The sequence below is a fragment of the Jatropha curcas genome, chromosome 10, assembly GCF_041381405.1.
Source record: "Jatropha curcas cultivar XTBG-Jc1 chromosome 10, XTBG_Jcur_1.0, whole genome shotgun sequence".
Taxonomy (NCBI): domain Eukaryota; kingdom Viridiplantae; phylum Streptophyta; class Magnoliopsida; order Malpighiales; family Euphorbiaceae; genus Jatropha; species Jatropha curcas.
In genome coordinates this window covers 386878-407617 of record NC_143160.1, presented here as the reverse complement: position 1 = coordinate 407617, position 20740 = coordinate 386878, and the positions used below count along the sequence as shown (strand labels likewise).

Below are 20740 nucleotides of genomic sequence, written 5' to 3'. Positions count from 1 at the left end.
TTACATAATTTTATTTGAATTTTATACTATTTAATTTTTAATCTTTTTAATTTAATTTTATTTGAATTTTAAGCTATTTAATTTACCGTAGCTCTAATTGAATCAAGTGATTTTTATTAGCTTATCAATTTTATCATTCAGAGGAAAGTAATAAAAAAAAAGTTAATTTAAGCTGTTAATAATCTTTTGAGTTATTAACTTTAATTAAAATAAAAAAAATTAATAACCTTTGACAATTCCTATACTATTTTCTTGTGACGAAAAAAGAACTTACAAAATTTTCTTAAAAATTTATACAATCGAGAGTATACAATATTGGGAACCCAATAGAGCCCGAGATTATCCAATCGGATCCAGCAGGTTAACTCAATGTCCCAACACTTGGAGGCCCAAGCACGCTACTGAGCTCAGCAATTTAACACACTGTTATAATATTCGACTGGAGTGGAGTGGAGTGGTGGAGGAGGAGGAGGAGGAGCAACTAGGTATACTCCCACCACCACGACACAAAATTGTCAACCGCATCTTGTCCTGCTTCATGTCAATCTCTCCAACGACCCCGAGTGTTTCACCTTCTTCTATGCGACAAGGAGATAGAAAACTGCCACTTCCCAAGATTTTCATTTCAAGTACCAGAAGACATGGCTTCCTCAATTCTCCTAATTACAACACTTAAACTGCTACCGCTTTCTAGAGCTTTAACAGCAGCCCGATGAGCATGCTTCTGCCATTTTAGTAAATTGTAAGCCTGTAGTACTGACCACCTTGCTTGATTTGACATCTACACATGGTACCAAAGAAACGCACAAAATTTAGCATGTATTCCTGATTAACATCAAATCAAGTATGATTCCAGGAGGAAGTACCTGGGCTACGGATAATGGGGGTTGCAAAAGAACAGAGATGCTCCTAAATAGATTTTCATCATTTTCTCCACCCTCTGCCTCACCGTAAACAAGAGCTTCAGCTGCAATGCCAGCAAAAAGCACCATGCAGTACCTGACAATCATATCATGCAAAGCATCATGGAAAACTCGCATCAGAGAATAATAGTCAATATACGACATTTTTCTGACTGAGGTATATGGTAATGCCTTCAGTCACTCATAGACACAGGGGAAGTGAGGTGTTGTCAATCATCCTTCTGATCACCATCCATTAAGAAAACTAGGCACTTGACTATCTATGTATGGCCAACCAACAAGCCTCAAACAGGATTTCACTTCAGACTCACCTGTCAAAGGTACCACCACTCAGTTGTCCTTCAGCAAGCTCCTTATTCATCTTTTCATCCCAAAACTGAGTTCCTGCCTAAAGGAAGGTGATAATTATGAGTTCCTCTTTCCATTTAAAAATGCCATATGATACTGAAGTTTTACCATAAGATCATAATATAACTGCTCTAAGAGTGTATCAACAAAGATAAAGGGTCAGACTTAAAAAAAAAATTAACAAAATGAAGTCTAAGCACACAACATGAGAATGGCAGATCTACCAACTTATTTTCTTCAAACCATCACCTAAACATTTAACAAGAACTTTGAATGGTGCAACCTGCAGTACTTCTAGACTGTCACCCAAATAAAAGTTGGATTTCCTAACCTTCAAGGTTTCAGCAATTTCCAAGAGTCGTTATGTAGGAAATTAAAGTGCCAAATAAAGGAAGCAGGAGTACCTGGCCTTGAATGCCCATTTGCATTGCAACAATTGGGTCTAAAATCACACCACGAATTGGGCAACCCATGAGGTATGCTGCAAAATGAATTTGATACTTACGTACATATGCTGGTATCGGACAAGACATTTACTACTTGCTAGACTGTTGATATGGTCATGAGTAATTGAAGAGCCTCATAAGTTAAAAGACAAAAGAAGGCATCACCAAATGTGCAAAAACAGATTTCCACATTTGACTTGATATGCTCTGCTACTTGCATAGTTTGCATTAAAGTTTCCACAGCCATCTTTATACTGTTTTTATTTTTTTATTTCCTGAGGAAGAAGTTGTCATCCTTGAATATCTAAATCAAGCAACAATGTACATACCTACCAGAAGATGACCTGCTTCATGAACTAAAATTCGACGCTTGTATGGAGGCCAGTAACTTGAGATTTGAGCAAGACAAGTACCACCAAGGAAAATAGAGTCCATAAAGGCTAGTCCTAATATTGCTGCAAGGTTAGGTCTGATATCAATCCCTTGTGAAAGAAGAAAAGAAGCTCCGCCCAGAAAAGCAACCAAAACAAAACTTGAACTTCCTGAAAGACCCCACTTCTTTGGAGCAAATTTAGACACTGGATAACGGAATGGGAAAAATTAGACATACTTTGGTGTGATATCATACTCATATGCTTCCAACAAACCACAATGGCATCAAATAACAACCCATAAATTCAATGCAACACAAGAAAAGAAAGCATGAATCTGAAATAGCAACGAAAAAAGTATCTTAAATATGAGCACCTTCTAAACCAGTTGAAGACTTGAAGACAGTCGGTGTCACATCTCTAGGTCCCTCCAACACTGCATCAGAAACACATGGGGAAAAAACTCAAAAAGAGTTAAAGTACTGTTTCATTTCAAATAAGTCACCGGAAAGACAGTGGGAGAGGAGGTTAATCATTAGGTGTATATATATATAATGATCACTTCTAAGACATGAGCTAAGGATCATTAAACTTAGTTGCTACCCTAATTCCCACTGATACAATATTGCATCCTCTCTCCTGTTTCCACCTGGTATGAACCCCTAAAATGATCTATGTTACAACCAAACAGTTAGTTCAATAAGTTGTGCAAATTCATTAAGCTGTTTTATCAGCAAATGGCAGCGAAAAAAAAAAAAAAACCAAATGACTGGGGGAAAAGATTTTAGCACCAAAAACGAATAAGCTTTCATACTAAATATACACGAAAGTGAATTTACCAATGTTGCTGAATTTTCCGAAATTGGGCAAGAAACCTCTGTTCTTAAGGAACCCATACGCACTGCCCACAAGCCTCATATCGTCAGCGTTCAAACAAGTGTCCAAAACCTCCCAATCCCTCTGTGAACCGTCAAACAACCCCAAATCACTAATACCAGACTCAATCGGCCCAGTCAATACAGACCCATTAACCTTCTCAGCAGTATTATCCTTATTCTTATTGATTTCTACGGATTTCAAGAACCTAAGAGCTGTAGCCAGGTCCTTTCGCTTGACTGCGTCCTCATACTCACGCCATTCTCGTAGAGCTCTCGGAGTGAGTCTGATTTTCTTATAACGGGATATTTGGAGGGAAACAAAGGAAAATTGACTGGAAAACAGCTGAGGAGAAGATAAAAGGTGCGAGAAAGTATTAAGGTGCGAAGAACGAGAAGGAATTGGATCCAGGAACGAAATAACCATGGTAGCCTGACACTAAAGCTATCAGAAACTCTATCAGTTACTAAAGAAAAAAGAAAGTAATCAGAAACTCCAGATTTTTGAGTCAGTATTTAGAAAGTTGTTCGACGACAATAAAGAACTGCTCCGCACGTCCGCAATTATGAATTGGTAATTGTGTTGCCTCGATACAGAGGATACTGTTTATATCGGAAACCGATAACAATACTTTTGAAAGGATTCGTCGCCGGACGAGAAGCTTCCTTAAAAAATTCACATGCCATAGGAGAAAACTTTATACTTTTAGAATATAACATTGATAAATTTTTTGATTACTGATAAAATATAAAATATATGATTCTTATGTAATGTAAAATCTATAGATTATAAAATTCATAATCTATTGATTTGAAGACAAATTATAAATAAAATTATATAATTTAAATTTCATTATCAATGAAAATGACTATATTAAGAAAATTTCATTAGTAATGTGAAATTTCTCTCTTTTTTTTTTTTAAATTGTGAAATTGAGACAATAATATTTGACAACAACTTTTTGAGTAGTTTTTAAAGTTTTGACCGGTCAAAACTCTAAAACGTTATTTAAAAAATTGTTCGATAACATAAAGCTTGCATTAACTTTTAAAGATTAGGATAGCGTTTTATAAAAAAATAAACCCATGCGTTTCATGAAACGCTATTCAAATAGCTATCAAAACAGCTACTCAAACAGCTAATAGCTAAACACTATTAAAACAATTAATAGCTAACAAAATAGCTAATTTTACCGAACAAACCCGTAATTTGTTAATTTTATATTTTTCTTCAACCAAATAAAATAAAGTAAGTAGTTTTGTGGATTAATAAAATAAAGTCTATGAATTTCACAAGATTGATAATCTATAAAATCCAATAATTGTGAAATCTATAAAATTTCATATTCAATTGGTTGGTTGAAAAATAAAATTCATGGATTTGAATGGTAAATTTTATGTATTAAATTATATCAATATTATAAAATAATATAATTGATAGAGTATCATCTCTTAGATGAGATATCTCGTAACTAACAATAGAATTATGTCACTATGATTTTTTTTTTTTTTTAGACAATGCTATTATGAATTTAATATTTCATAAATTCACCTATATATGAATTTTTTCATAGATATTGTGAAAGATTTTATATATAAAAAAGGATGAATCGAGAAAAATTCACCTATATATTTTCATGAATTTGAGAAATTTATGAATTTTATATAATTAAAAAAAAATAAAATTGAGAAAAATTCACATATATATATAAGGTGAGATTTCTCTCGTTAAAAATCGCGAAATCGATATTATGAAAAATTTGTTAATGTCATAAATTTTGGCTATTTTCAACAAAGCAAAAGAATTAGATATACCCACATAGTGTTTAAATGTCATTGATTTAAATCATCTCTTAACCTTAAAAGATTTATTTTACATAAGTTTTTTCTAGTACCCTAACCATAAAAAAAAAAAAAAGAAAAAAATACTTCTATAACACTTGTATACCTTCACGTTTTATCGTCGGTTTAAAATATGTTAATAAATTTTTTTTAAATGACATTAAACAATATTTTTTAAAATAATAGAGAATTCAAATTCGAGATTTATAACTCTCCACATTTTTGTAAAATAGAATAACTAATTAATTTTAGGTTTTACAACTTTAAAATGTAACCAATAAGAAGATAGATAATGAAAATCTTCCTGTTTATATTTTTTTTTCTTTATAAAAATCAATATAAATTACCTCTTTGGTAAAAGTTCTTCACCATTGACCATTCTTTAAAAAGATAGCATTTTTTTAAAAATAACAAATACCCGAATTTTATCAGCTTTATTATTAAAAAAATTAAGTTAAAAAAAATACAGTTTTGAAAATATAGAAGAAATAGATTACTGTATAATAGTAACAAATTATTCAGGTTAATGAAAATTAGCGAATAACACCGTTTTGGTTGTTTATGAACAACGAAAAATGGCATAGTAAAGTGGCTAAACAAACAGTAGTACTGTAGTTATTAGTATATGAAAAGCATCGAGCATCTTGAACCTCTCCTCAACGATAAGAGAAAATCCGAAATCCACTCACATTGCCCATTCATTCCTCTCTTCGTTCTTCCCGTCCACATCCTTCCTTTCTCTTTCTCTCTTTAAAATCCTACTCATTTTCACCTCTATATAGCTTTTCCTTCCATCTGCTTCTCCTTTAGTCTATACAATTCTCCAATACACATCTCCCTCTCAATACACTCCACTAGTAATGGCCTCTGCTACGGCGCCCACTACCCTTTCCCTTCTCAAAACCGCTGCTTCTACCTCCTCCTCCTCCTCCTCCTCCTCCACCACCCGGGCCCGCGTCTCTCTTCTTCCTGTTTCCTCTGCCGGTTTGCGTGCTGCCAGTATCGGCCGCCTTGGCTTTGCACCTGCTGACCCCCTTTTTTCTCACCATGTGGCATCAAAAATCAGATCATTTGGGTTCGGTAAGGCGTCGAGGGCAGTGGTTTCCATGGCAAAGAAGAGTGTAGGGGATTTGACGGGAGCGGATTTGAAAGGAAAGAGAGTTTTTGTGAGGGCTGATTTGAATGTGCCTTTGGATGACAACCAGAACATCACTGATGACACTAGAATTAGAGCTGCAATCCCCACGATTAAGCATTTGATTCAGAATGGTGCTAAAGTCATTCTTTCTACTCATTTGGTATGTGCACTTTGTTGATTTTGATGTTTTTAGTTTCTGGGTATTGAATAATTTCAAATTTTCCTTTTTTGGGTTTTGCGAAGTTCGAGGTTTGGTCCTTTTTCTTCATTCTTTTTGGTGGAAGTTGTTCTTTCGGTCCATTAGGAAGTTTGATATTTTTCTGGTTTTCTTCTGAGTACTGGTTCATCAAAATTCCAGTTTTGGTTCAGTAAGACTGGAATTGCGGTATTATTTTTCTGTACCCTTTGGGAATATTTTGACTAGATAAACAAGATAGATTACTAGTTGGTTTATTGATTCGTAGAAAGGTGAGAGAATTCAGCGAAGGTTACATGTTTTAGCTTCCTGTGGTGATTGCATATCAGGGCCTGTATTACTTGTTATCATAAGCAAATCAGTTAATGGCTGCATTTGGTGTGAAAAAGCAAGTAGTCAAAGCTGCATTTGTTGTTCATGAAACAAATAAGAGGAGCCTGTGATCATCAGAATTCGTAAGCTATTTACCATGGTCTGAAATGTAAATTTTATGAATGTCCAGGGACGACCAAAAGGTGTCACTCCAAAGTTTAGCTTGGCGCCTCTTGTGCCACGTCTATCAGAGCTGCTTGGCATTCAGGTATATCTTCTTCAGGAAATTTAGGTTGAGAAAAAGGAATTAAAGGATGCCTGTGCCTGGTAGGTGGAGAATACAACTAACATATGCCAATTGAGCAGGTTGTCAAGGCTGATGATAGCATTGGCCCAGAAGTAGAGAAATTGGTGGCTTCACTACCTGAAGGTGGCGTTCTGCTCCTTGAGAACGTAAGGTTTTACAAGGAAGAAGAAAAGAATGATCCTGAACATGCTAAGAAACTTGCTTCTTTAGCTGATCTCTATGTGAATGATGCATTTGGGACTGCACACAGAGCACATGCTTCAACTGAGGGAGTCACAAAATTCTTAAAGCCATCTGTTGCTGGCTTCCTCTTACAGAAGGTGAGTTTTTTGTTTTTTTGACTTTTTTCACATCGTTATCTGAAATCTTTCCAAAACTTTTTCTGTGATCTTTTAGCATCATTTCCTGAAATCTTTCTAAATTTTTTGGTGTGATTTGCATATCAGGCGATCTTTGCTTTATTTTGGATGGTTAACAGAAATTGCTGATTTATTCAGTGTTTTTATCCTACTCACGGTGCAGTAGTCAATAATAATCCTATCTTTCGAAAACAAAATTTTCATATTGACACTCGTACTGCCAACTTTTCATATCTCTGCAAGCCTAACTTATTAATATGGACTGGTACATCAGAATCTGTGACTGAAATACTTAGGCCTGTCAAGTTTTTGAAAAGAACCAAAAGATCCTGCTTCTGCTGAGCGCATCCTTTGTTCAACTGGGAAAAATTGTAGTGAAATTAGCTTTAATTCCTTTGCCTCGATTTCCAGTAAACTGTGGTTTTGTTATAATTTATTTTTCCTCATCTTATTTTAGGAGCTGGACTACCTTGTTGGGGCAGTTTCAAACCCAAAGAGGCCATTCGCTGCCATTGTGGGTGGTTCAAAGGTCTCATCCAAGATTGGAGTTATTGAATCACTCCTCGAGAAGGTCGATGTCCTGCTTTTGGGAGGAGGAATGATTTTCACTTTTTACAAGGCACAAGGACTCTCAGTGGGCTCATCCCTGGTTGAGGAGGATAAGCTCAATTTGGCAACATCTCTTCTTGAGAAGGCAAAGGCAAAAGGAGTTTCTCTTTTATTACCTTCTGATGTTGTGATTGCAGACAAGTTTGCTCCTGATGCAAACAGTAAGGTTTGTGGTCTAAACTTTCATGTGAAAGTTCATCAGAAGATTGTTCAATCCTGGCATTTGTTCAAGCTTGAAATCCAGTTGTTTCCAAAGTACCACCCACTGTCAAGTTAAGAGTGAAATACTGTTTTTTTCAAACTGCAGGTTGTACCAGCATCAGCCATTCCTGATGGATGGATGGGATTGGATATTGGACCAGAATCTGTTAAGACATTCAGTGAAGCTTTGGAAACCACCAAGACCGTCATCTGGAATGGACCAATGGGAGTGTTTGAATTTGACAAGTTTGCAGTTGGGACAGAGGTATGTCATAATTGCTTGTCTTGATTTTATTTTAGCATTTCATTCTACCAAGTCTGGATGCAATGAAAATTTTGGTTCCAGCCTCATGCATAGTTGCGCACATTAGTGTGTAAAAGCTTCATCTTCAAAAATTACCTGGGCCAGTGGTTTCAACATAGTTTCTGCCTTATTCCAAACTTCTCGTGTTACCTATCCACTCTATTGCTAATGGTAAACTGTAAAGTGAAAAGAAAATGGTGCAAGATTGCATCTTGTGAAGCACTGATAAATACCAACTTGACTCCATATTTAACTTCATGTCAGAATATCTGCCCGTCTTGCGAGTAATGGATACTACCTGCATCTTGTGGTGGATAAATGGTTAACTAGAAATACACTTTGCTTGCAGGCTATTGCAAAGAAGCTAGCAGAGCTCAGTGGCAAGGGAGTGACAACAATTATTGGAGGTGGAGATTCTGTTGCAGCTGTAGAAAAAGTAGGAGTTGCTGATGTTATGAGCCACATATCAACTGGTGGTGGTGCCAGTTTGGAGTTGTTAGAAGGAAAAGAGCTTCCAGGTGTTCTTGCTCTTGATGAAGCCACACCAGTTGCTGTGTAAGATTAATTTGAATTTTCTTTTCCTCATCCCAGTGTTTGTGTTTTAATCGTGGCTTATCAACGAGAGAAAGAGCTGTAGAAAGATACGAGTTCGTGTTGTAAATTTAGGTCACATTTCTACCTTTCCTTTTGTTTTCTTCATGCTAAAATTGAGGAAGTACAAAAAGAGACATCCGAATTTTTAATAAATGGCTCATTTTTATCAGTTTTTTCCCGTTGTTTTATTTTATATAATCTAATACAAGGCTTAATGGCTTATGTTCAATGAACTAATATGCAACAATTTGTTAAACACAAAACGGAAAAAGGATGTTTTATTTCTTTTTGTTGGTTCCTCTCTCTCTCTCTCTCTCTCTATGACCCAGTTGCAAGTTTCTTGATATGTCATGCAAATTCTAATGGTGCTATGAAGTAATTGGTGGATGTGGATCCATCCAGTATTTTTCAATGGTAGAGTTGAAATGCATTATTCATTTCATGTATGAGAAGTTGATAACAGAGTTAAAATGGAAGATGTGGTGATGAATTGAACACCAAAGGCGTGGGAAGTGACATATGCGAAGAACATCATCACAGAATCTTCATATTTGTTAAGCCACAGAAATGAGAGGCCTCCATTTATTTTCTTCATTCAACAACTTTTTCCTTGATTGGATAAAGTAAACTACCCTTTTCTACTAATCTTATGTGGACTATTTTTTGTCTCTTTAAAAAAAAAAAAAAAAATCTAACTTACTCTTGTGGCTACAAATAAGCCATCACATTTAAAACATCTTAAAAAGTATTTTCCAAATCATTATTGTTCATCGAATAAGTAAACCATATGATAATCTATCAAAGCATGCATGCTTTAGGGTGATAATTTAGTTAATAGCGTGCAGCCATTCTCTTATAAAAAGTTTTCGGGTGATGTCTCATTTTAATTAAAAAATAACAATGTAAAAACAAAAAGGAACACCATGAGATCGTAAGCCCCGTTCAGTTAGTCCACGATGCGGACAGAGTGAATAACTGTGAGTTGACGGCCAAATCATTTCGGCGTAAGGTTCAAAGGATCTCCACACACGTCTCAGATCCCCGCAGTAGACGGGTGAACCTCCACTCGAAATGGCTCCTGTTTCCAGGGATGCATCTCTGCATTCGGGCCCGGGGACTTTCCTGGGTGCAACTGTAATCACCCGTTCACTCCGATCCATGGCTGTTAGCGCGTTTCAAGCTTTGCATGATTCTATATTCCCTAAAGAAGTCCATAATTAACCGATGTGGGATAAGAAGGATACTTTTCAGCTGTACAACTATCTCCCGATCTATCGATCAACTTACTAAAGTATAACAAAAGCACTTTAAAAGGTTATTAAAGTAATTTTTTGCTGCGAATCTAATTGGCATATCCTCAAAAGACAAAAAGAAAAAACCACGGACTAAATAGCCCGCCCAAGGTTTGAGGTGGACCACAGAGACAAACCCAACCCATTAAACCACCATTTCCAGCCCATTGTGCAGTTCAAGGAATAATTGGTTGAATCAAGACCAAACCAAACCACCTCCCAATCTTCGTCTGCCTATATATCAAACCTTCTGAATTCTTCTCCACTATCCAACTTGTCTTTTCTTGATCTCAACCGCATTTCTCTTTTCGATTCTTCTTGTGAGCTCCAATCTTTTTCTCACCATTACTTTCTACACTTACTTTTGTTTATGCACCTCTGTTTTACTGATCTGCTGCTGTTTTTAATGATCGTTTATTCTGTATTATTTTTTTTTTCCTTTTCCTGCAGGGATTTTTGTTGCGTTGAAATATGGCTACAAAGAAGAGCGTGAGCAGTCTAAAGGAAGCTGATTTGAAGGGGAAGAGGGTGTTTGTGAGAGTGGATCTCAACGTGCCTTTGGATGATAACTTGAACATCACAGATGATACCAGGATCCGCGCTGCCGTCCCCACCATCAAGTACTTGAGGGATCACGGTGCTAGAGTTATTCTTGCCACCCACTTGGTATATATTTTTGCTTTCTCCTACTTTTACATGCTATATTGGAAAGGGTTTTTGAATTGAATGGATGATTGATCTTTCCCTTTAGATTAATTGTTGGGGTTTGCTTGGCCGATCCTTAATTTTTGTGCTGTTCTCAGTGCTTCTGCTGGTGGTTATGTGCCTCTACATTCATAGCTACATCTCTGTTTAGATTTTGTAGTCTACTGGTTGTGCGATCTTTTGTTTTTTATGGTTTTTTTTTTTTTTATCTCAGTTTCCGAAATTTATTTGTTGATATATGTGTTTGTGGTTTTCTTCTATCAATCAAACCGTGCTGTTTCGCTGTTTTTATTAGGTTAGACATGAAATGATTTATTACATGCACTCGTCATTTATTTTCACCGTGAGTTTTTGCTATTTCCTAATGTGCTCAGATGTCAACAGTGTCCTTGGCTTGCATTTCAATATTTCCCATCTGTTCAGCTTTCTGCTTCTTTCTTTGGATCTACCTTTGTGGTCATATATTTTCAGTAATTGTTTGTTTCCTTGATGCTATTGTTACATATTGAAATGACATGGCTAATGGATTCCTGCCATACTCTGTCATTTTTCATTTCTGGGAGAGGGCAGCTGTCTCAGTTGTTTGGTGGGATTCCGGTAGTAATTCGAAATGGCATAAATATTCACCTAGTCAATTGATCAAGTAGAAATATCAAGTGGAAAAAAAAAAAGGACCTCCGCCTCATTATTGTGCCAAAACGTTTCTATGATTGAAAAAAAAAAAAAGAAGGTATTACAAAGTTTTGAATCTTAACATCTTTAGGGGTTTTTTAGCTGTTATTGATGGCTTCGTTTTTCAATATTATCTTTCTGGTTGTGGATAAGGTTATGCGTAACTGTCATGGAATTTCCATAGAAAGCTTTTCAGAATTATCAGTTTCTCTGTTTTGCTGTAATTTCATCATCATTTGTCTTTTCTGCCATGATTAATTTTCTTTGTCTTGTATGTTATGGGATCCTTGCTTTATTGTTGTATTGAATAATGTTTGTTCCACTTCTACTTCTGTTTTCTTTCCAATGTCGTGAGTGGTGATCAAATTTATGCAATCAATATTCATGACATCAATAAATTATATTACGGTTATCTTTCCTTTTCTCAACCTCAATTGAAGTTTATTATTGTAGTAACTTGGAGACAATAACTCCTACATGATTGCAGCAATGTTGTTATTGACCAATTGACAATAAGATAAAGGTAAATTTGTGAGGATTAAGTAATTCAATTGAGCCTAGGATGGGTCCATAAAGATTTTTAATAATTAGATTAATTTATCAGGTTGAAGATTTTCTCCAAGTTCTTTCATAGGTATAGGATGGACAATATTGTAATAAAATAATTATCACAGAAAATGATTTATATTTTTGTCAAACCTGCATTAATTTTTTTTTTCTTTATAGAATAAGTTGCTTTGGGATTTTGATCAAGATGGATAAAATTACTGTAGTTTGACAGGCTGAAGAAACAAGTACTGTTGTATAAAACGAGTAAAAGGACAAGGTTGAGAGTTTGTTTGACCATGAGCTAGACTAATGATACTGTGCACTTGTCTGTCTACTTAGCATGGAAGTAAATGAATGTCTGTCATGAATGCCCTGTTGTGTAATGAATATATCAATATGTGATTGCTAAGATTTATTTTCTGTGGCAATTTTTGCTGGTGATCACTTTCATAATTATTTTGTCTGATTGTTGTTTGCAGGGACGCCCAAAGGGTGTTACACCTAAGTACAGCTTGAAGCCTCTTGTGCCTAGGCTATCTGAACTTCTTGGTATTGAGGTTTGTCTTCATACCTCTCTCTTCCCCCCTCCTTTTTTTTTTCTGTTCCCATTTAGGTCACTTGAGTTGCTTAGTTTTTATTAATCCTCTGTAATAGGTTAAGATGGCAAATGATTGTATCGGTGAGGAAGTTGAGAAATTGGTGGCTGAGATCCCAGAAGGGGGTGTTTTGCTCCTTGAGAATGTAAGGTTCCACAAGGAGGAGGAGAAGAATGACCCTGAATTTGCTAAGAAGCTAGCTTCTCTTGCAGATGTCTATGTGAATGATGCATTTGGCACTGCTCATAGAGCCCATGCTTCCACAGAGGGGGTAGCTAAATACTTGAAACCTTCTGTTGCTGGTTTTCTGATGCAGAAGGTATGTTAGATTCCTGGTTATATTCTTTCAATTTTTATTTTTTGTGAAAAAAAAAAAAAAAAAGAAAAGCTGATGTACCATCTGATTTTAGGAACTTGATTATCTTGTTGGAGCTGTGGCAAATCCTAAGAAGCCATTTGCTGCAATTGTTGGTGGCTCAAAGGTTTCAACCAAGATTGGAGTGATAGAGTCCCTCTTGGAGAAGGTTGATATCCTCATCTTGGGTGGAGGAATGATATTTACCTTCTACAAGGCACAGGGGCACTCGGTGGGCTCATCCCTTGTGGAGGAGGACAAACTTGATCTTGCAAATACACTTATGGAGAAGGCCAAAGCTAAGGGAGTGTTCCTACTTCTACCCACTGATGTGGTTATTGCTGACAAGTTTGCTGCTGATGCTAACAGCAAGGTTTGCTTTTCATTGGCTGTTCGAACTATATTGGTTCTCTGGACACTGTAATCTGATTTCCTGCCTATATAAGCAAGACAAACTTGTTTTATTGGTTTCTTGGAGAGCTTCCCCTTAGGCTTCTTGCGATGGGGATACACACATGATCCTGGTCCCATTTTCTCTTTTATGAGTGGGCACACATGCACACACAAATTAGGAGAAGGTCCAAAATTAACTATTGCAAATTTGCTCAGTAAGTTCAGTGCCATGTACTTGCAGGTGGTGCCAGCATCCAGTATTCCAGATGGTTGGTTGGGTTTGGATGTTGGACCTGATTCCATCCAGACATTCTGTGAAGCTTTAGATACTACCAAAACGGTTATTTGGAATGGACCAATGGGTGTATTTGAGTTCGAAAAGTTTGCAGTGGGAACTGAGGTATTCACATGCTAAGTTGAACCTGAGGTCAAAGTACTGGTGTTTTGGCAAATGAAATTGAAAAGAAGTTTTCTTTGTGTTGCAGGCAATTGCCAAGAAGCTTGCAGAGCTCAGTGGCAAGGGCGTGACAACTATCATTGGAGGTGGTGACTCAGTTGCTGCTGTGGAGAAGGTTGGGCTTGCTGACAAGATGAGCCACATCTCGACTGGAGGTGGTGCCAGCTTGGAGCTTCTTGAGGGGAAACAACTTCCTGGAGTCCTTGCTCTCGATGATGCTTGAGCTGAGTTTTTCCCATTTGCCTTTTTTGTTCGAGTTTTGTGATGGTATGGTTGGTTACACAGCCAGGGCGGACTAGAACGACAGTAGAGCACATCTTAGGATGTAGATTGAGTAAATAAATGTTTTTATCCGACTATGGATTGCTTTGGGTTGGATGGTTCCATCTTGGACATTGTTAACAATCCAAATATATGGGTTTTTGTAACATTGCAATTTTCACCTCGTCACTCTGAAATATTTCATCATAATCAAATTTGAATGGATAATGACATTTTAACAGTTAATATATTGGATGCTATCAATGATGTTCCCCTTATTGCGGTCCTCTTTTAGAATTCTCTCTGTTTTTTTGCCTGTGCTATTTCTTTTAATGTCATTATGATTGTTTTTTTTTTATAGTGCAATGATTGTTTGGAGCCCCATTAACATTTTGAGGATTGGCAATTTGTGAAATCTATATAAGAAAACAGTAACTTATTTGAACGAAATCCTTCAAAGAAATGATTGTTGAATTATATGCTGCAATGCAAGAAGCTTGTCGTGTGTGGTGTGGCTGATTATGTAAGTCGTTAATGTCACATTTACACTACAGACAATTTCTTAGACTCGAGAATCTTTTGGATTATTTAGAGACTAATGTTTCTTGGAAGCAACTCCAAATTTAATGGACTTTGCGAGCATGTGACGTGATCAGCTTGTTACTATTGTCTTGTACCTTGCTTCATCATGGAAAAGTTAATTCATTCCCCCTGGTTTAAAAATATGCTGTGTCGCTAAATATTTACAGTGGAAGTTGGCACTTTCAAGTTGTGAATTAAAATCTTGAAAATGATCGAGCCCATGCAATGCACAGGATATCTAATGAGGTTGCTTGCTCTTTATCACATCATTTCTTTTATCAGTTTCTCTAGGGCTGAAGCTAGAATCCGCCACTACAAATGGGAGGTCAACTATGGGTTCCAGTCTCCTGATCGCTACAAGAAGCTGGCTATCACCATTAATGGAAGAACTCCAGGACCAAAAATCTTAGCACAGCAAGGTGATACAATTGTAGTTGAGCTTAAAAATAATCTTTTCACTGAGAATGTAGCTATTCACTGGCATGGAATCCGTCAGGTAACTTCCTTTCTTCTTCTTCAGCTTTATAAGTTCATTTCATTATATATTGATTCCATCTTTCTTAACTTCTAATTTGAGATTAGATTGGAACACCATGGAGTGATGGAGCTGGAGGAGTGACCCAATGCCCCATTCAACCAGGAGAAAGCTTCATCTACAAATTTGTTGTGGATAGGGTAATTTTTTTCGACAATATTGCTTCGTCATTTTTGTTCCTCTTCCATTTTCAGCCTTGTTTTAGCAATGCTGCATTGCAGGCTGGAACATATATATATCATGGGCATTATGGAATGCAAAGAGAAGCCGGCTTATATGGATCAATCATCGTATCGCTTCCTAATGGAGTTTCTGAACCCTTTTCCTATGACTCTGATCGAACTATACTCTTAAATGACTGGTTCCATAAGGGCACTGATGAACAAGTCATTGGCCTATCTTCCATACCCTTTGTGTTTGTGGGAGAGCCGCAGGTTTGTCTAGTCCAGTCCTTGTAGGTAAATGAATGTTACTGATTTTTGTTCTGCTAATTGTATGTGTCTATTGACCAGTCACTTCTTATAAATGGAAGAGGAAAATACAACTGCTCTCTCCTCAATACTCCAAGCTCTGAACCTGGACTCTGTAATGCAACAAATCCTGAATGCTCTCCTTATGTACTAACTGTTGTTCCTGGAAAAATATACCGATTGAGGCTCGGTAGCCTAACTGCCCTCTCTGCTCTTAGCTTTGAAATTGAGGTAATTAATGCTACTTTTATGATATCTTTATTAATAATGATTCTTTTTGTTTTGGTTAACTAATTCTCATGCAGGATCATGAAATGACTGTTGTGGAGGCTGATGGGAGCTATGTGGAACCATTTGTGACAAGAAACCTCTACATCTATTCTGGTGAGACCTACTCAGTTTTAGTCAAAGCTAAACAGAACTCTTCAAGAAACTATTGGATCAGTGCAAATGTAGTTAGTCGGAAACCTTCAACACCAACTGGTTTAGCCATTTTCAATTACTACCCAAATCATCCTCAAAAACCCCCTAAAACTCTTCCACCTGCAGGACCTCTTTGGAATGACACCAAATCTAGATTGGCTCAAAGTCTTGCCTTTAAGGCTCGCCAAGGCTTCATTAACACTCCTCCCCTCAGTTCAGATAGAGTAATTGTCCTTCTCAATACACAAAACAAGATTGATGGTTATTACAAATGGTCCTTAAACAATCTCTCTTTTACTTATCCAACTACCCCGTATCTTATCGCACTCAAAAACAACTTAACTGATGCGTTTGATCGACGCCCACCTCCTGACAGATATGATTTTGCAAATTATGACATATACAGTGTAGCCAAAAATGTTAATGCTACTTACAGCAACCGCATATATAGGCTGAAGTTCAATTCAACAGTAGATATTATATTGCAGAATGCTAATACCATGACTCTGAACCACAGCGAAACACATCCATGGCATCTTCATGGGCATGAGTTTTGGGTGTTGGGTTATGGGTTAGGCAAATATAATATGTCAAGTGATTGGAGAAAGTACAATCTCTTTAATCCAATCATGAAGAACACAGTGCCTCTGCATCCTTATGGATGGACAGCTTTAAGGTTTAGAGCAGATAATCCAGGCGTCTGGGCTTTTCATTGTCATATTGAGTCCCATTTTTATATGGGTATGACAGTTGTGTTTGAAGAAGGGATAGACAAGGTGGGCAAATTGCCTTCGTCTATTATGGGTTGCGGTGAAACCCGCAACCCATATATATAGTATTTTTTTTAACAAGACATGCACAAACTGTAATCTTTATATTTATATAAAGAACAAAGATCAAATAGTTAATTACTTCTTTAATTGAGGTGTTTTATTATTGCAAGCAAACAATATTAAAAGAAAGGAAGGGCTCTATGGGATTGGAATCAAATTGAGATCTATCCTTCTCTTAACTACGAGACCAAATGTATCAGACATGTCAAGACTTTCTGGTTTAGCTCCATCAGGAAGTTTCCAATCAAAATGGTAGAGCAATTGTGCAAGCAGGACCTCAATAATAGTTATAGCCATGGTTATGCCAGGACAAATCCTCTTTCCGGCGCCAAATGGAATGAATTTGAAGTCGGTTCCCCTGAAATCACTTGAATTGTCAAGAAATCTCTCCGGATCAAATCTTTCAGGATCATTCCATAAATTATGATCTCTTCCGATTGCCCATGCGTTAACAAGAATCTTAGTTTTAGGATTAACATCGTACCCATTAAGCTCACATCGCCCATCACATTCTCTAGGAATTAAGGCTACTGGAGGATGTAATCTCAAGGTTTCTTTGATAACTAATTTCAAATATTTCAGTTCAGGAAGAAGATTAGCTACGTTTCCTTCTTGGTTCAAAGTCCGCCTAACTTCGTCTTGTGCTTTCTTCATTATTCTTGGATGCTTTACCATTTCTGCCATTGCCCATTCTGCAGTTGTTAACGATGTGTCACTTGCACCGGCAAACATGTCCTGCAAATTTATAAAAAAAAACCCCAATAATTGATTAATCTCTTACATTTTGCTATAATTAATTAATTAATTAATTAAATGAAGTCAGTAATTAACCAGAATGATAGCTTTGATATTGTCCGTGGTCAAGGGGACTTGAAGGTTCCCACGTTCTTGAATATCCAAAAGAACGCCAAGAATATTATCGGCTTCATAGTCATCACCATCAGCAGTCTTACTGGCTCTGTGTTCGCTTATAATTTCTTCAAGAATCTCGTCTGCCTCTTGATGAGCTGTATGGAGTGTGGAGCTGATTCCAGTGATCAAGTGAATCAATTTAAAGGAAGGAAACGCATCCCCCACACTGAAACCTCCTGCTACTCTAATGGCTTTGTCTACGACTTTTAAGAAGGTTTCTTGTTTCTTAAATTTTTTGCCGATGGATGTTTTTGCGATGATTCCATTTCCTAAGGAATAGAATGTCTTAGTAAGATTCACAGGCGACCCCGCTTTTGAATAAAGAAAATTGATGAAATTGGAAACTTCCTCATCCATGACTGATTTGTAGGCTTGGACACGCTTGGCGCTAAGGAGCTCAACGACAGCAATTTTTTTCATTTGTCTCCAGTAATCTCCATAAGGGGCGAAAGAGATGTCTGTACGGTTATAAAGCATGATATCGGCAGCTAAAAGAGAAGGTCTTCCAAGGAATTGGCTTTCTTGGGTTTTCATAACTTGTTTGGCTGTTTCAGCTGAGGAAATGACTACTGCTTCAATTTGGCCAAGCTGCAGGCGCATAACGGGTCCATAAGTTCTGGCCAAGTCTGTAAGGCGGAGATGGGGTTGATGACGCCCACCCAACTGGTGAATGTTACCGATCAGAGGTAATCTCCAAGGTCCTGGAGGAGGATTATTATTACTCTTCTTCCATATCTTTAACAACTCGAAAACGAAAGGAAGAAGCAAGCTTAGCATTAGGAATGGGAATGAGAGAATTCGGTGGTCCATAACCAGCAAAACTAAACTGGGTAAAAGAATTGTGGATTGGAGAACCTCTGTCTACTGGGGATGAACTGGTGAAGCAACCAATCCAAAATATAAATAGACGAGAAATTAAAAAACCAAAATTTGTTTTGTAAAAGATGCAAAAAGATTTATTAATTATTATAGCATATTGGTAATTATCCTGAGGGCCACCACATATTATATTATTATGTTGTATTATTTTGACCGGCACATGTTATATTATTATCTTTGTCTTCCTTGTTAAACAATAAAGACACTACTTGAACAATAATCTTCTCATCTCATAGTTATAGTTAATGGAGTATCAAATCCTCTCATCTCCAACCCTTATAGCCTTGTTGGTTTTTGTGGCGACAGTGGTGATAAAATTATGGAAGAGACCCACAATAGCTAACAACAATCCTCCACCAGGACCTTGGAAGTTGCCTCTGATAGGCAACCTTCATAATTTGTTTGGCCGTGATCAGCCACACCACCGCCTCCGAGATTTGGCCGGAAAGTATGGAGCCGTAATGGGTTTTCAGCTTGGACAGGTTCCCACTGTTGTAATATCCTCGGCAGAAATAGCCAAACAAGTCTTAAAAACCCATGAGTTCCAATTCATCGACAGACCCTCTCTCTTGGCTGCCGATATCGTGCTTTATAATCGTTCTGACATTATATTTGCCCCTTACGGAGACTACTGGAGACAAATCAAGAAAATTGCCATACTCGAGCTGCTTAGTTCAAAGCGCGTGCAGTCATTCAAATCAGTGAGAGAAGAGGAGGTCTCCAGTTTCTTCAAGTTCTTATATTCAAAAGCTGGATCGCCTGTCAATCTTAGTCGGACTCTCTTGTCTTTAACTAATGGGATCATAGCCAAAACTTCCATAGGTAAGAAATGCAAAAGACAGGAAGAAATCATTGCAGTTATAACGGATGCCATTAAAGCAACAGGAGGTTTCAGCGTCGCCGATGTTTTTCCCTCCTTTAAATTTCTTCACATTATTACCGGCATCAGCTCTACTATCCGCAGGATTCATCGAGAGGCAGATACGATTCTTGAAGAAATTATGGACGAACACAAAGCCAACAACGAATCAAAGAATGAACCCGATAACATTCTGGATGTTCTTTTGGATATTCAACAGCGAGGAAACCTTGAATTCCCCCTCACCGCTGACAACATCAAAGCTATCATTCTGGTTTGTGTATATACTATGCGTTTTGTATTAACAAACTACTCTATAAATATTATGATCAATTCACCTGTTAATTAATTGCAGGAAATGTTTGGAGCTGCGAGTGACACATCTTCCGTGACCATTGAATGGGCAATGTCTGAAATGATGAAGAACCCATGGACGATGAAAAAAGCTCAAGAAGAAGTAAGGGAGGTATTTAATGGAACAGGTGACGTCAGCGAAGCAAGCCTTCAAGAATTACAATATTTGAAGTTAGTTATCAAAGAAACTCTAAGATTGCATCCTCCGCTCACCTTAATCCCTAGAGAATGCAATCAGAAATGTCAGATTAATGAATATGATATTTATCCAAAAACCAGAGTCCTTGTCAATGCATGGGCCATCGGAAGAGATCCTAACTGGTGGACTGATCCTGAAAGATTTGATCCAGAGAGATTTCGTTGCGGTTCAGTTGATTTCAAAGGCACTGACTTTGAGTTCATCCCTTTTGGTGCTGGTAAAAGAATGTGTCCCGGCATAACCATGGCTATGGCTAACATTGAACTTATACTTGCACAACTACTGTACCATTTTAACTGGGAACTTCCTGGAAAAGCTAAACCAGAAACTCTCGACATGTCTGAGAGTTTCGGTCTTGCAGTTAAAAGAAAAGTCGAGCTTAACTTGATTCCGACCGCGTTTAATCCTTAGTAATGTTATAACTGTATGTATTGTAGCTTACATAGATTAATTTGTGGTTTAAGAATACGGGACAAATATGTAATTTTGTCAAGGCAGTTTTTTCTTTACAGTTCCAAATTTGTCTCTTGTCGTTGATTGATTTCTCTGTATATGCATCTTGTAAAGCGATAAGCATGGGCATGGGTCG

The 20740-nt window shown here is 37.1% G+C and overlaps 6 protein-coding genes and 1 non-coding gene across 10 annotated transcripts; 4 read left to right on the top strand and 3 right to left on the bottom strand.

The window, feature by feature from the left end:
- Window positions 1-166: 166 nt before the first annotated feature.
- LOC105646163 (ATP-dependent zinc metalloprotease) lies at window positions 167-3687 on the bottom strand. 4 transcript variants are annotated; one of them, XM_012231966.4, is made up of 7 exons: window positions 2928-3686; window positions 2465-2524; window positions 2047-2172; window positions 1676-1752; window positions 1235-1311; window positions 867-999; window positions 167-781 (listed from the first exon to the last, which is right to left on the bottom strand). In XM_012231966.4, the coding sequence occupies exons 1-7, from the start codon at window positions 3388-3390 to the stop codon at window positions 626-628; spliced, it is 1092 nt and encodes a 363-aa protein (XP_012087356.1). In that variant the 5' UTR covers window positions 3391-3686; the 3' UTR covers window positions 167-625. The 4 variants fall into 4 exon arrangements, with proteins under 4 accessions (XP_012087356.1, XP_012087354.1, XP_089582854.1 ...); XM_012231964.4 differs by having other exon boundaries at window positions 2047-2295; window positions 2928-3684; XM_089726728.1 differs by lacking the exon at window positions 1676-1752 and having other exon boundaries at window positions 2051-2172; window positions 2928-3687.
- A 1757-nt stretch (window positions 3688-5444) lies between these two features.
- Window positions 5445-8994, top strand: LOC105646162 (phosphoglycerate kinase 3, cytosolic). The gene is made up of 6 exons (XM_012231962.4): window positions 5445-6103; window positions 6642-6719; window positions 6818-7078; window positions 7575-7892; window positions 8034-8192; window positions 8581-8994. The coding sequence occupies exons 1-6, from the start codon at window positions 5666-5668 to the stop codon at window positions 8788-8790; spliced, it is 1464 nt and encodes a 487-aa protein (XP_012087352.1). The 5' UTR covers window positions 5445-5665; the 3' UTR covers window positions 8791-8994.
- A 752-nt stretch (window positions 8995-9746) lies between these two features.
- LOC149492877 (RNase MRP) lies at window positions 9747-9988 on the bottom strand. Its single transcript, XR_016318657.1, has one exon.
- Window positions 9989-10280: 292 nt separating this feature from the next.
- Window positions 10281-14383, top strand: LOC105646161 (phosphoglycerate kinase, cytosolic). The gene is made up of 7 exons (XM_012231961.4): window positions 10281-10437; window positions 10568-10783; window positions 12523-12600; window positions 12698-12958; window positions 13050-13367; window positions 13629-13787; window positions 13873-14383. Exons 2-7 carry the CDS (start codon window positions 10589-10591, stop codon window positions 14065-14067), a joined length of 1206 nt encoding a protein of 401 aa, XP_012087351.1. The 5' UTR covers window positions 10281-10437; window positions 10568-10588; the 3' UTR covers window positions 14068-14383.
- A 147-nt stretch (window positions 14384-14530) lies between these two features.
- On the top strand, window positions 14531-17035 carry LOC105646160 (L-ascorbate oxidase). The gene is made up of 5 exons (XM_012231960.4): window positions 14531-15183; window positions 15270-15362; window positions 15444-15656; window positions 15735-15923; window positions 15998-17035. Exons 1-5 carry the CDS (start codon window positions 14896-14898, stop codon window positions 16949-16951), a joined length of 1737 nt encoding a protein of 578 aa, XP_012087350.1. The 5' UTR covers window positions 14531-14895; the 3' UTR covers window positions 16952-17035.
- A 51-nt stretch (window positions 17036-17086) lies between these two features.
- Window positions 17087-18670, bottom strand: CYP726A25 (premnaspirodiene oxygenase-like). Its single transcript, NM_001308723.1, has 2 exons — window positions 17780-18670; window positions 17087-17683 (listed from the first exon to the last, which is right to left on the bottom strand). The coding sequence occupies exons 1-2, from the start codon at window positions 18668-18670 to the stop codon at window positions 17087-17089; spliced, it is 1488 nt and encodes a 495-aa protein (NP_001295652.1).
- A 314-nt stretch (window positions 18671-18984) lies between these two features.
- Window positions 18985-20562, top strand: CYP726A26 (cytochrome P450 71D8-like). The gene is made up of 2 exons (NM_001308722.1): window positions 18985-19872; window positions 19954-20562. Exons 1-2 carry the CDS (start codon window positions 18985-18987, stop codon window positions 20560-20562), a joined length of 1497 nt encoding a protein of 498 aa, NP_001295651.1.
- The last annotated feature ends 178 nt before the right edge of the window (window positions 20563-20740 follow it).

Bases quoted from the DNA above. Each gene is read 5' to 3' on its own strand.
- LOC105646163 (XM_012231964.4), bottom strand. From the start codon at position 3,390: ATGGTTATTTCGTTCCTGGATCCAATTCCTTCTCGTTCTTCGCACCTT. The intron at 1,000-1,234 runs GTGAGTCTGAAG...TATGATTGTCAG, and splicing joins AGTGGTGGTACCTTTGACAG to GTACTGCATGGTGCTTTTTG. The intron at 782-866 runs GTACTTCCTCCT...TACCATGTGTAG, and splicing joins CCCCATTATCCGTAGCCCAG to ATGTCAAATCAAGCAAGGTG.
- LOC105646161 (XM_012231961.4), top strand. From the start codon at position 10,589: ATGGCTACAAAGAAGAGCGTGAGCAGTCTAAAGGAAGCTGATTTGAAG. The intron at 12,959-13,049 runs GTATGTTAGATT...ATCTGATTTTAG, and splicing joins CTGGTTTTCTGATGCAGAAG to GAACTTGATTATCTTGTTGG. The intron at 13,788-13,872 runs GTATTCACATGC...TTTGTGTTGCAG, and splicing joins AGTTTGCAGTGGGAACTGAG to GCAATTGCCAAGAAGCTTGC.
- CYP726A26 (NM_001308722.1), top strand. From the start codon at position 18,985: ATGGAGTATCAAATCCTCTCATCTCCAACCCTTATAGCCTTGTTGGTT. The intron at 19,873-19,953 runs GTTTGTGTATAT...AATTAATTGCAG, and splicing joins ACATCAAAGCTATCATTCTG to GAAATGTTTGGAGCTGCGAG.
- LOC105646162 (XM_012231962.4), top strand. From the start codon at position 5,666: ATGGCCTCTGCTACGGCGCCCACTACCCTTTCCCTTCTCAAAACCGCT. The intron at 7,079-7,574 runs GTGAGTTTTTTG...ATCTTATTTTAG, and splicing joins CTGGCTTCCTCTTACAGAAG to GAGCTGGACTACCTTGTTGG. The intron at 8,193-8,580 runs GTATGTCATAAT...CTTTGCTTGCAG, and splicing joins AGTTTGCAGTTGGGACAGAG to GCTATTGCAAAGAAGCTAGC.
- LOC105646160 (XM_012231960.4), top strand. From the start codon at position 14,896: ATGATCGAGCCCATGCAATGCACAGGATATCTAATGAGGTTGCTTGCT. The intron at 15,363-15,443 runs GTAATTTTTTTC...GCTGCATTGCAG, and splicing joins ACAAATTTGTTGTGGATAGG to GCTGGAACATATATATATCA. The intron at 15,924-15,997 runs GTAATTAATGCT...ATTCTCATGCAG, and splicing joins CTCTTAGCTTTGAAATTGAG to GATCATGAAATGACTGTTGT.
- CYP726A25 (NM_001308723.1), bottom strand. From the start codon at position 18,670: ATGGACCACCGAATTCTCTCATTCCCATTCCTAATGCTAAGCTTGCTT. The intron at 17,684-17,779 runs GTTAATTACTGA...ATAAATTTGCAG, and splicing joins ATATCAAAGCTATCATTCTG to GACATGTTTGCCGGTGCAAG.